General features: G+C 36.6%; 1 protein-coding gene across 3 annotated transcripts in view; it reads left to right on the top strand.

The window, feature by feature from the left end:
- The window catches only part of LOC142842038 (lysine-specific demethylase 5D), a 50,180-nt gene extending 43,613 nt beyond the window's left edge, over positions 1-6,567 (top strand). For all 3 annotated transcript variants that reach the window (XM_075959019.1, XM_075959018.1, XM_075959021.1), the window contains 9 exons: positions 87-183; positions 1,005-1,363; positions 2,934-3,072; positions 3,493-3,672; positions 3,799-3,936; positions 4,129-4,725; positions 5,133-5,211; positions 5,322-5,521; positions 5,608-6,567. In XM_075959019.1, the coding sequence (XP_075815134.1) occupies positions 87-183; positions 1,005-1,363; positions 2,934-3,072; positions 3,493-3,672; positions 3,799-3,936; positions 4,129-4,725; positions 5,133-5,211; positions 5,322-5,521; positions 5,608-5,949 (2,131 nt within the window). In that variant the 3' untranslated portion in view covers positions 5,950-6,567. The remainder of the gene's footprint in view (positions 1-86; positions 184-1,004; positions 1,364-2,933; positions 3,073-3,492; positions 3,673-3,798; positions 3,937-4,128; positions 4,726-5,132; positions 5,212-5,321; positions 5,522-5,607) is intronic.
- The last annotated feature ends 6,246 nt before the right edge of the window (positions 6,568-12,813 follow it).

Below are 12,813 nucleotides of genomic sequence, written 5' to 3'. Positions count from 1 at the left end.
AAAATACAAAGTTCAAATTCTTATTGTTTTTACAGTAAGGAAGGCATTAGCAGATTTACTAAATACATCCTCCTTTCCTCCTACAGGTTAGAAGCTCCACAACTCACCCTGACTGAGCTACAGGTTCTTCTCAAACAGATGGATACTCTGCCCTGTGCCATACATCAGATTAATGAAGTTAAGGTGAAGAGGGGCATGAAATAATGGAATTAGTGTTAAAAGGAGATACATGAGGGAATCCCAAGTAATAAAGGAATTGTAAGAACCTGATTACTCACTGAGTATGGTGGCATGGCACATGCCTTTAATCCAAGCACTTGGGAGGAGAGGCAGGTGGATCTCTCTCTCTCTGAGTTCGAGGCCAGCCTGGCCTATAAGAGCTAGCTGCAGGACAGGCTCAAAGCTACAGAGATACTCTGTTTAGAAAATTAAAATAAAATAAAAAGAATCTGATTCTAAACAAAGTACTTACACCCCTTTTTGTGTGTGTAGTATAAACTGAATCTTATTTTAGTTACAGTCAGCAAGAATTTGGTGAAAGAATAAATTTACCTTGAACACAGAGTGTCTACATTTGTCAAGCCTCTCTACAGAAACACAACAAGACTCTCTAAAGTATTTACTTACAAGCTGTGTAGTAGTCTGAGTAGGTCCAACAGTGATTTTTTCAAGCTGGAAAGGTCAATGAACTAAGCATATATTAAAACTACTGACACATGAAAGTCTGGCTCTTATTGTTGTACAATGAAACTATTAGAAGTTTTTCCTGTCTCGGTTTCAAGGGACCTTCCCCAGTGCTAATTGTATTAAGTAATCCCTGAAAATTTAATTTTCAGATTATTAAAGGGTATGTGGGATATTCTAATAAAGCACCTCAAATAATAGAATATTTCAAAGGGAAAAATGATTAAGGGTGACGATAAAATAGTGAGAATCTCTACTAGTAGATGGTCATGTATTGAGTGTCTAGATTGCTAAAATTTTCATTTTTTAACTTTTTGTAGGATGTCCTGCAACAGGTGGAGGCATACCAAATTCAGACCCGTGAGGCTCTAATTTCAGTGCCTTATAATTCAGAACTACTTCAGTCTCTGTTGGAAAAGGGTCAACAGCTTTGCGTAGAAGTCCCCGAAGCTCATCAGCTTCAGGAAATGATAGAACAGATACAATGGCTAGATCAAGTGAAGCAAGCCCTATCTCCTTCAGCCCAGAAGCACTCTCTGGTCATCATGAAGAAGCTTTTAGTTACAGGAACCAAGGTACCCTCCAGCCCTTCTGTGAATAAAGCTCGAGCAGAGCTACAAGAACTGCTGACTATTGCAGAACGTTGGGAGGAAAAGGCCCATTTCTGCTTGGAAGCTAGGTAAGCTTCAGAGTATAATTTCTGTGCATTATTTTGGGCTTCATACCTCTACCTAAAGCATACCAGGTTAACCTAGTCTTATGTATGTAACATGCCATGCCAGTCTTTCAGGTTTTTATTAATTTTTATTTAAAATTTTTTTAAATAAATCATATTTTTTTTCCGTCCTGGACCTCTCTACTTCCTTACATACTCAATTTTATATCTTCTTTTTCCATTTCTAAAAAAGACAGAAAACCAAAAAGAAAATAAAACATCAAACTTAAAATAAGAAAACCAATAAAATGAAAAATAGCAAAACACACATAACCAAACCAGAAGTCCATTTTGTGTTAGAATACACTTGAGTATGGAACCTGTGCTGGAGTATGGCCAATGACTCTTTATGGGAGAAAACTAATCCTCCCTCTCCCAGCACATTAATTGCAAACAGCCTTCGGGTTAAGGGAGGTTATTTTTGTCTATTTCACCTCTTAGCACTCGGATTTTTCTCTGATTTCACTCTGTGCATGTCGTGTGTATACTCTATATATGTACCAGTGTAGTTGTGTCTAGAAGCTACTTCCCTTGGAATCATCTAGTATCTCTGGCTCTTAAAATTATTCCTCCTCTAGAAGAGGAGGAAACTTTGGAGAAGAGGGCCTTTTTGAAATAATTCCATTTGGAGCTAAGTGCTTATTTTAGAAATTTAGAATTTCAGAAATTCTTATTTTATTCATTAGTCTATTTGTGAGTCTATGTTAATTCCCATCTACTGCAATAAGAAACTTTGATGATGACAGTTGATATATGGGTATAACACAGTGTTATTGGGGGTCATGTTATTGATATTGTTCCTTTAGTAGAATAATAGTAGAACTTTTCCCATAGTGCCCTATCAGGACAATTGTATGAATACCAATTGAAGCCTGCAATGCCAGAAATGGGTTTTATCTTGTTTCAGCAGCCAAAGGGTCCTATAGTTCCCCAACCCCCAAATCATATACTTTGACCAAAACTATTGGTTACTCTCCATAACCTTGCTGAAAATACTATGTGCTTACATAATTCAACAGAAAAACATTGATCAGGTGCCCACCTAGAAACTTTACCCCATACCAATTATATTCATGTGCTAGTTAGGTCCTCTTCACTCTACTTGAGGAGAGTGGTAATCAATATTACTCACCTACCAACTCCCTGCAAGACAGTGTGGTACAGTAGCAGCACAAATGTTATAGGTGTAACCAACCACATTTTATGTGAATTTAGAGCACAATCCCCATACATGACACTTCTAAAGTAACCAAGTACCTGAGAGTAGACAGGTCTTGAGCCTACGGGAAATCTTAACAATACTTTAAACCAAAAACTGCCAGTGTATTCTTTGGCTGAGTTCTCAGATTATCAACATCATTAATGTAATATACAGGTAACCACTGTATCCTTACTGAGACTTCCAGTATCATTGTTCACTTGATTTATCAAAACTTTTACTGCCTAAACTGGTAGCAAAGGAAACTAGGACAAAAAAGTACACATAAAGCAATATAATATTAAATATAATTTTCTTTTTCCCAATTATTTTTAGGCAAAAACATACTCCAGCCACTTTGGAAGTTATAATACGTGAGGCAGAAAACATTCCTGTCTACTTGCCTAATATCCAGTCTCTCAAGGAAGCTCTGACTAAGGCACAGGCTTGGATTGCTGATGTGAATGAGATTCAAGTGAGGACCATGTTTCTTACTTTTCTGTCTAACACTGCAAATAAAGAGAAACCATTTTATTTTAGTTTTCCACATAGTTGGGTTATGGGAAAAATTGAACATGGGAAGTTAGATCATTGAGGAAGTTAAGGTTATCAGGATAAGAACAAGAAGAGGAGAAAAGAGTCCAAACCCACAAAGAGTTAACCAAAACAAGGGTGAAAAAGCAAGTTGATAGCCTCATTGAATTTTTGATTCTGAGACAGAAAGGGAAGAATTTTGTAAAATGTAGTTTGTAATTTTTTTCTTTTTTCAGAGTATATCTTCATTTCATCAGCACTATGGTTAGATATAGAGTAGAATATATACAACTTTACTCAACAAATCTAAACATAATTATACATAAAATTAAATGACATAATTTAATTGTGCCTATTTCAGAATGGCGATCATTACCCCTGCTTGGATGATTTGGAGGGCCTAGTAGCTGTGGGTCGTGATTTACCTGTGGAGCTAGAAGAACTGAGACAACTGGAAAATCAGGTGCTGACAGCACACTCCTGGAAAGAGAAAGCTTCTAAGACTTTTCTCAAGAAGAATTCTTGCTACACACTGTTGGAGGTAAGGTCTAGTACATTATACCACAGTGTCTTCTGTGTATTGTGAAAAAGCTCATAAAAGAACATAAATTTTGGGGGCATCTCGGGAAAATGAACAGTAATACCCCTTCCTTCTGTCTGGTAATAGGTTCTCTGCCCATGTGCAGATGTTGGTTCCATTAGCACAAAGCGCAGTCGGTGGATGGAAAAGGAGATGGGGTTATACAAATACGACACAGAATTGCTGGGGCTGTCTGCACAGGACCTCAGGGACCCAGGATCTGTGGTAAGCAGCTTGACATGCAGAAAATTTGGTTTGTAGGTATCTCTCTGAAAAGAAAATGATTATGTAGTCTGAATTGGTTACCTATAAGCGGAAATCACCAAGCCTATTATTTTAATTTGGGAATAGCATAAAGAGGGTAATCCAGAGAGGATGAGGTGCTCAACAGCTTTCACCCTGTCCTGGGTTCAATAGATCATGGCCTTCAAGGAAGGAGAAGCAAAAGAAAAGGAAGGCATCTTGCAGTTGCGACACATTAACTCAGCCAAACCCAATCCAATGTCCTCATCAACCACTGCCTCTGCGACCTCCATCTGTATATGTGGGAAGGTTCCTGCAGGGGTGGAAGTTCTGCAGTGTGACCTCTGTCAAGACTGGTTTCATGGACAATGTGTTACAGTACCACGCCTGCTCAGTTCCCTAAGGGCCAGTCCTACATCATCTCAGCTGCTAGCTTGGTGGGAATGGAATACTAAATTCCTATGCCCATTGTGCATGCGTTCAAGGCGTCCACGTCTAGAGACCATCCTGTCATTGCTGGTAGGACTACAGAGACTGCCTGTGAGGCTACCTGAGGGTGAGGCCCTGCAGTGCCTAACAGAGAGAGCCATTGGTTGGCAAGGCCGTGCCAGACAGGCTCTAGCTTCTGAGGATGTGACCGCTTTATTGGAACAGCTAGCCAAAGTCCGCCAACAGCTACAGAATAAATTGAGACATGAGAAGACTCCTACCTCTTCTTCAGACCTTGCCTCTGACTCTGTCAGGAACAGTACTGGCAAGGATATCCTTAAGGTAAGCTGCTCAACTAACTTCTTAACATTTAAATTTCTGTAGGCTAGTCTCTATCCTTAAAGATCTACTCTTACTAATGGTTTTTAGGTCAGTCTCCCTCCCTTGTTCTGCATCATTCTGGATTCTTAAATTCTGTATCAATGGTTGTTAATCTGTGGGTCTTGACCCCACCTATTACATATATTGCATATTGGATATTTACATTATGACTCATAATCGTAGCAAAATGACAGATAACATTTATTGTTGGGGGTCGCCACATGAGGAACTGTATTAAAGGGCTGTACACAGCATTAGGAAGGTTGAGAATCACTTCCTATTGTTTTCTATAAAGAATGGATAAAATTTGATTTTCCACAGTCTGATTTTTCAGTTTTATTAAAGTAATCCATTCCTTCTGTCTTCAGGAAGAGGAGTTGGTACTAAATGAAGATAGACTGATAAGTCCAGAGAAGTCTTTTCTAAAGGAAACTTTATATAAAAGAGGTAAGTCTAGGTGTTAGTAGACTATTGATTAGATACCACCAAATGATTTCTGTCCTGTCCTCAGCTTTTTCAAGGTCTGACTCTAAAAGAGCTGTCCACTAACCCTCCAGATGAGGAACTGCTGCCTTCACTATTATCACAATTAACTGGTCCTGTATTGGAACTGCCGGAAGCCACCCGGGCCCCCCTAGAGGAGCTTATGATGGAGGGAGATCTACTTGAAGTGACCTTAGATGAGAACTATAGCATTTGGCAGCTGCTGCAAGCTGGGCAGAATCCTAACTTAGAGCGGATTCACACACTTCTAGAGGTAAGGAGATGGGTCATGGACAGTTGTTGGTAGCAGTACAAACATGAACTATATACAACATATTTTTGCTTGTCTGTGTATTATAGCTTGAGAAGCCTGAGAACCCAGAGAATCGGTCACAGGAACAGACACCAGAAAGGCGTCAACAGCGGAGGCAAAAGGTGGATTTGAGTAGAAAGGGTGAGGATCTTTCTCAAAAAGAGCTAGAATCAAAAAGAGCCAGAAGTTCAAGGATTAAGCCTAAGGAAAAACAGTTTCAAGAGGCAACATGTGGAGAAAATGTGTTTTTGTCATGCCCTACAGAACATACACATATCTTAAAAGAGCACATGAGTAGTGTACAGAAGAAGGATATAAGTCCTTCATCTTCTTTTTCTTCCATAACTCCTTTGCTACACCTATCTTATTTTCATCAACAGGAATTATAACATTAGGAAAAGTGATTTTCCCCATTCTTTCCTAATTCTTGTTACTCCTTTCCTTGTTCTTTCCTTCTTTCTTTTCTCCCTTTTCTCTCCTTTCTGTTATTCCCTTACCTTCCCTCAGTTTCACTGCCTTTCATACCTTTCTTTGCCTTTAATTCCTTCAGTACCTAAAGAAGTATTTATTTCTTATCTAGAGCTTGTCTACACATTATTGTGTCCTTACTCCTAATGCATTTACAGCTCATTTCCTAAAAACTATGCCCTGTGTGCTTTCCCAAAATTCTGTCAGCAATATTCCTATGACTACCATACAAAACGTGATGTCCTGAGCTACAGAGAGAAAAGTAAAATTTGAAAATTTTAAAGTTTATTAAACTTCTTTATTTTTAAATGCTTCACTCTTCTCTATGTAATGGCCAGATCATGTACTTATTAAAATAAGCCTTTTATTTCATATTTTTTATTTTATCTCTTACTTTTTTCTCTTTAGTTCACATTGTGAGAAAATATATTGTATGTTGTAACTACTTCTTAATGAAAAAAATACAGTATGCAAATTTATTCTAGTTTTCTTTTAATTTTCTTTCTTCTGTTAAAATAAACGTGTGTTTTGAAATTGGACCTGACTTGGACTTCTTGAAGTAGGGGATTAGAAAACCAAGGTTGAAAAGAATTGCAACTATGGGAATCAACAGAGTTTGTTTCTGGATTTAACAATGATTTATATTCTGCAGTTTCCCTAGTAACTGTCAAATAAAATAACCCCGCTTACTTTCTCTTTTAGAACATTGTTTTGGTGAGCTTGTAATGACTTTATTTCTTGATTTGGTTTCTTTTGAGTCCTATAATTTTAACAACTTATTTTCTCTCCTCGGGTTACTCTTCATTCTTATTTAATTCAATGGCTGTGATATTTCATTGTAAAGGTTAAGTCAGTAGAATATAACACTATCCATCAATTCTATTTTTCTTAATTTCTTTCAATTATCAAATATTGTCAATCTTTTCTATTCTGTTTTGTTGTTGTTGTTGTTTTGTTTTTGGTTTTCAAGACAGGGTTCCTCTGTAGTTTTAGAGTAGACCAGGCTGGCCTTGAACTCACAAATCTGCTTTCTCTGCCTCCCCAGTGCTGGAATTAAAGGTGTGTCCCATCACTCTCTGGCTCTTTTTTCTATTCTTACTGATAAGAGTCATTTTGTTCACACTAAAGCCCCTTTTTTCTGCAACCAGTTTATCATCAAGCCAGGTTTATTATTAAATATAATTATGCTCCTCAAATCAGTTTTAATTTCTTTATATATTAGTTACAAAATTGTTTGTTTTCAAGTAATATTTCTTTATATCATTTTCATCCAAACCTTTTAGTTTCACCTTTCCTCAACTCAACATATTTCATTCTCTGATCTCATTAGTCCTCCATTCCCTTTTATATTGTATGGTTTTTGTTAGTTTCTCTATCCTCTATTGTAGAGCCAATTCTTCTCATGGAACCTATTCTATTTTCTGAGTTTCTACAGTTCCCAAAAAGTTAAACATAGCGTTATAAGGATCCAAAGCTAGGATATCCATATGACTAAGAACATGCTATGTTTGAATATAGGTTAAATCACTGTTTTTTTTCCAAGCTCTTTTCCTTTTCCTGTAAATACAATAGTGTACTTTTATATATAGCAGAAATGAATTCACATTTTGATTATCAGTTCATCAGTTGGTAGGTATATAGGCTGATTTTATTTTCCAGTTGTGATTAGATAGAGCTGAAATAAATAAAGGTAAGCAAATATCTCTATACTAGGATATTGAAAACGATCCCATTCACAGTTTCCACAAAATAAATCAGTACATGCATGTTTTTCAAGAAACCAAACCAAGGAAGTTAAAAACTTGTATGCTGAGAACATTTAAATGGTAAAGAGATAAATTAAAGGAACTATGAAATGGTTACTATGCTCATAAGTTTAAATAATCAATATTGTAAAAATAACTACCTTGCCAAAAACAATCTCTAGATTCTTTGTAATACCAAACAAATCACAATGACATGTTTTACAGAATTAAATCCCAAGAAAAAAGGATAAGTTAGGAGATATCACTAGACCTGACTTTAAGGTATTTCAGAATCATAGTGCCAAATTAGCATAGTACATGAACAAAAAGAGACATGTATATCCATGGAAAAGAATGAGAGATCCAGACATACTCCCACAAAAGCTACAAACTCTTGATTTCTTACGAAGATGCCAAAAAATTACATTTTTAGAGAAAAGACAGCCTTTTTAATAAATACTGCTGGAAAAGCTGAATATTCATTTGTTAATGAACTTTTTAAAAATTCTTAGTTGAAATAGAAGTTAATTATTCTAAGGCTGCATAATGTTTTTCAAATTTTTGTTTTTATGTACCCACAAATGTGAAAGAAGACCTCTGATTCTCAAAATAACCACAGCGTGTTATTGATTGGAAATATGTGGTGAAAGAATTGAGAAATCTCTCTAATGTATTAACTGCAAATTTTCCATTAAGGGAGCAGCCCAACTCAGAATTATTACACATATTTTTCCAAATTCTCAAATAATGAAGAAAAATATTTGTTAAAAATAAATATATGCAGTATATAGAACATGATTATAATCCCAACATTCAGAGGTCAACATGAGAATTAGAAGTTCAAAGCTAGCCTGGGTTACCTAGTAAGATCTTGTCTCCAACAACAACAAAAATAATCAGAAAAAGGAAATATTATTTAATAAATATCTGCAAAGAGTGTTTAATACTTTTGGTAGTCCTTTGAAACAAAGCAAAAAAAGTAGGTTCTGAAATTAAATGTGAAGAATGGTTTTAGCATGGAGGAAACAGGAGAAAGACTAGAGTAAATTATGCTGCAAAATAACGGTTGATATGTAAGGTAAGTCTACCAAATTTCCTAGATAGAAAATGGAAGAGAAGTGTTAAATAAAGTGACCAGGGAACTATGGATTTGGAGTGAGTCCTGAGCCCCAGCAGTTCAAACCAAAACGAAGTGGAAAAGCTACAAAATCAAGCCAAAATTCAAGACATCTCTTTGACCATCTGAGGTCCCTTCTACATTATTCTTTAAGAAGAAAATTATTTCAGAGATGGAAAAGATGGCTCAAATGGTCAACAGAAGACTGGAGTTGCCAGTGCCCACATTGGGTAGCTTACAACCCCATATAACTTTGTATCAGAGTTCTGCAGCTGTTTTGCATGCTTCCATGTATACTACCTGCACTTCCTCATTTGTAAAGCCAACTTCTCTCCTTTTTTTAAATTCTATTGATTTTTATTGAGCTCTATATTTTTCTCTGTTCTACTCCCTGCTTCTCCCTCCCCTTCAGCCCTCACCCAAGGTCCGCATGCTCCCAATTTACTCAGGAGATCTTGTCTTTTTCTACTTCCATGTAGATTAGATCTATGTATGTCTTTCTTAGGGTCCTCATTGTTGTCTAGGTTCTCTGGGATTGTGATTTGTAGGCTGATTTGCTTTATGTTTAAAAACGAGGTGGAAACTTGTTCTTTTTTTTTTTCCTTTTCTCAATTAAAAAAAATAAAAAACAAAACAAAACAAAAAAAACCTACTTATGAGTGAGTACATATGATAATTGTCTTTCTGGATCTGGGTTACCTCACTCAAAATGATGTTTTCTAACTCCATCCATTTGCCTGCAAAATTCAAGATATTTTTTATTACACACCTTTTTATAGGCTATTCATTTTATATACTATTCATTTCTGAATTAGTTCTGTTGAAGGAATGAGTTCTGGTACTATAGAAACTTTGCAAAAAAAGCATTACACTTTTGTAATGATAATTTACCTTGTAATTATAGATTATTAATCTTTGATCAACTTATTTTGAAACATGATTTATACTGTAGCAAAAACATTAGTTTTGTGAGTGTGTGTGTGTATGTGTATACACATGTGTTAGGTATGTGTATGTATGTGAAGATCTACGGATGATGTCATGTGCCTTTATCATCACTTTCTGTCTTACTTTTTTGAGACATAATTGATAGCTCCAAGGTTTGTAACCTGTAACTTAGAGTGGGACTGTATGACTCTTCGCTTGGCACATCAATACAATTTAGGAAACAGTTTTCAGGCTTCCAGCTATAAGGTTTCAAACAACTTCAATCCCCTCATTAATGCCTTTTACATTTTATATCTTAGTTCTTTCAGCTTGTATTCGTGAATGCAGCCTTGTTACAGGTCATCCTTTAACTATCTTTAATAAAACTTTTTTTCTTTCAAATATTTGCACTTTTTCCCCTCCTCCCAATCCTCTTCCTCTCCCTTCACACCCCCTCCTCCCTCCCCCTCCCTGCTTGAGAGAGGGCAGGGAACTCTGCCCTATGGGAAGTCCAAGGCCCTCCCCCCCTACATCCAGGCCTAGGGAGCTGTGCATCCATATAAGCTAGGGTCCCAAAAGCCAGAAAAATGCCAAAAAATAGGTCCCAGTGCCTTTATCAGTGGCTTCTCTGTCAGCCCTATTGTTAGCCACAATCAGAGAGTCCAGTTTGATCACATGCTCGTTTAGACCTGGTCTACCTGTGTATCAGCGTAAATAAATGCAATGCAGATATAAAAGAATATTTACAACTTTAATGATAAACTTACAGAACCTAGGTTCCTGCGTAGCCCAGGAGGTAGGAAAGAAAGGGCGGAGTCGCCTCCCATGCGACCATTTATCGGTACGCATTCGCCCTAGGCAAACCCGCCATCTAAAGGGGCTGGCTTAACCCTGCATCTCCCCTTTTTGTCTAAATAAGACAGAACCAAACCAAATATAACTATAATCAATAATAACAAATGATAAATATAACAAACAATATTGAGAACAAAAGTTTTGCTAGACATTCTATCTCAAGGAGTCCAAATAATGTAGAGAGTAACTACAATTAAATAATCTTCAACTCCATCAAAGATCTGAGAAGGGAATAAGTATTACTTAACAAATGAGAGATATCCAAAATGTGCAACAAATGACAGAGACAACTGACTACCTGGGCAATCACCCAAAGTCTCGTTTGCAATGTTGAGTCAACCAACTTTGGCTAAGGCCTAACATCAAATGCAAGAAACTTTCTTAGAATTATCCTACCCTGTCTTGGCAAGATAAGACAATCCTGTTTCATATTTTAGTCATATTTTCTTAACCCAAAGGCCAGTTCTGCCAAGAAGACAGCTCCCAGTGGAGTGTCTTTGGTGCTCAACGTTCTCTCGGGAGTAGAGTGGTGTTGCCAGGAGTGATTGTGTCTCGTTGGCACAGAATTCTAGGTTAGGTTAAAGGCCATTTTCTACAGCTCTTCAAAGAGGCTGACGATTATACTATCTATACTAAATATAATCTCTATGTATCTAAAAGACCTGATTAACCTAAAAATAAATATGACAAACATATAATTCTCAATACCTATCTAATTTGAAAACTAAGAGAATAAACAACTGTGCAATATATGAAGACAATGATCTTCACCTGTAAACAATGTCATTACTTATCAAATGTAAACAATGTTATTACATAAATAGTACCAGAGGTAGAAATGTACATTGTGATATGATAGATGTATCCATACAATATAAGCATACTCTTATACAAAAATAGAGGTAGGAACACTCACATTCAATATTCAATATATCGATATACAAGAAACAGTACCAATATAATTTTCTAAAAACAGTAAATCACAAATACCAATTATCCCATCAAACCAGTTAATCCCCCCCTTTTTTTGAATATACTCCTAATTCCATACAATATCTCCCCATCCCCTCACCCCTAAACCAACCACTAAAAGATGTCCCTAACCCTGTGGGCAAACTCTGTTGGGAGAGGGGACGTCATCCTCTTAGGTTGCTTCTAGCTGACATGGGGGCGACGTTCTTCTTAGGGGCCCCTGTGAAAGCAAATGATGGTAAAATTCCCAAATTAACCTTTGACCTAAGAAAATTATAACTAGTCTCTGAGCGTTTTGAGAAGGTCCGGCCAGAGTGTTGTCAAAAATGTGCATCATTCGAAATTGTCTCCTGCAGTTGGTACCAAAAAACAGGTCTAATATTAGCGCTTAAGAAAAAATTGTGACATCATAAAAACCAGATTGAGTTGATGTTGTGGGGCCCCATCTTCATCATGGAAACTTCAAAGATTACTGTAGGAAAATATGTTGCTTGTTATGGGAAATTAAAACATTAACAACAAGGACATATACTGACATATAAAGAAAGACACAGATGTGAGGGAAGGCAAAGAAAGTTTATCAAGTATATAATTATTCTTATTCTGTCCCATTTCATGGCTCCTGACTTGAGACAGAAACTCTGAAATATCTCTTATCAACAGGCTTGGAATTGAAGAGGGACTGAGCCATAGTCCAACTCCAAAACCAGCTCTACACATAAAGAAGTGTCCAATAAAACATATAAATATATATATAAAAAATCAATACTTACAGTATGTATAGAATTTTGTTGTTGATACTTAGTGGGTCGTAACTATTTTCCATCCATCAGTAATTAAATATTCAGGATCCCTTAAATTCATTGAAGATGAGTATTTTCCTGTGGAGATAAGAAAAGAACCCTGCCCCCAACCGATCTGTAAACCTTACTACCCTCAGTATGCTTGCCATCCTTGTGATTGAATTGTTATTTATCTTTTCCAAGTGGCTTCTCTTCTTCAAACCGAACCTTTATTAATTTTGACGGTATCCACAATTTTTCCTCACCTGTGGAGATAAGAGCAAAACCCCTTCCCCAATGCAGCACATCTCCTGGCTTCCATTGTGAGGTCAGCACATCCTTGAAATAAACTGGTTGATTTAGTTCAGTAGACTTTTCCATTATCCA

The sequence above is a fragment of the Microtus pennsylvanicus genome, chromosome Y (genome assembly GCF_037038515.1).
Source record: "Microtus pennsylvanicus isolate mMicPen1 chromosome Y, mMicPen1.hap1, whole genome shotgun sequence".
NCBI lineage: Eukaryota > Metazoa > Chordata > Mammalia > Rodentia > Cricetidae > Microtus > Microtus pennsylvanicus.
The sequence above is the reverse complement of the archived record's forward strand: the minus strand, read 5'-3'. Positions and strand labels throughout refer to the sequence as shown.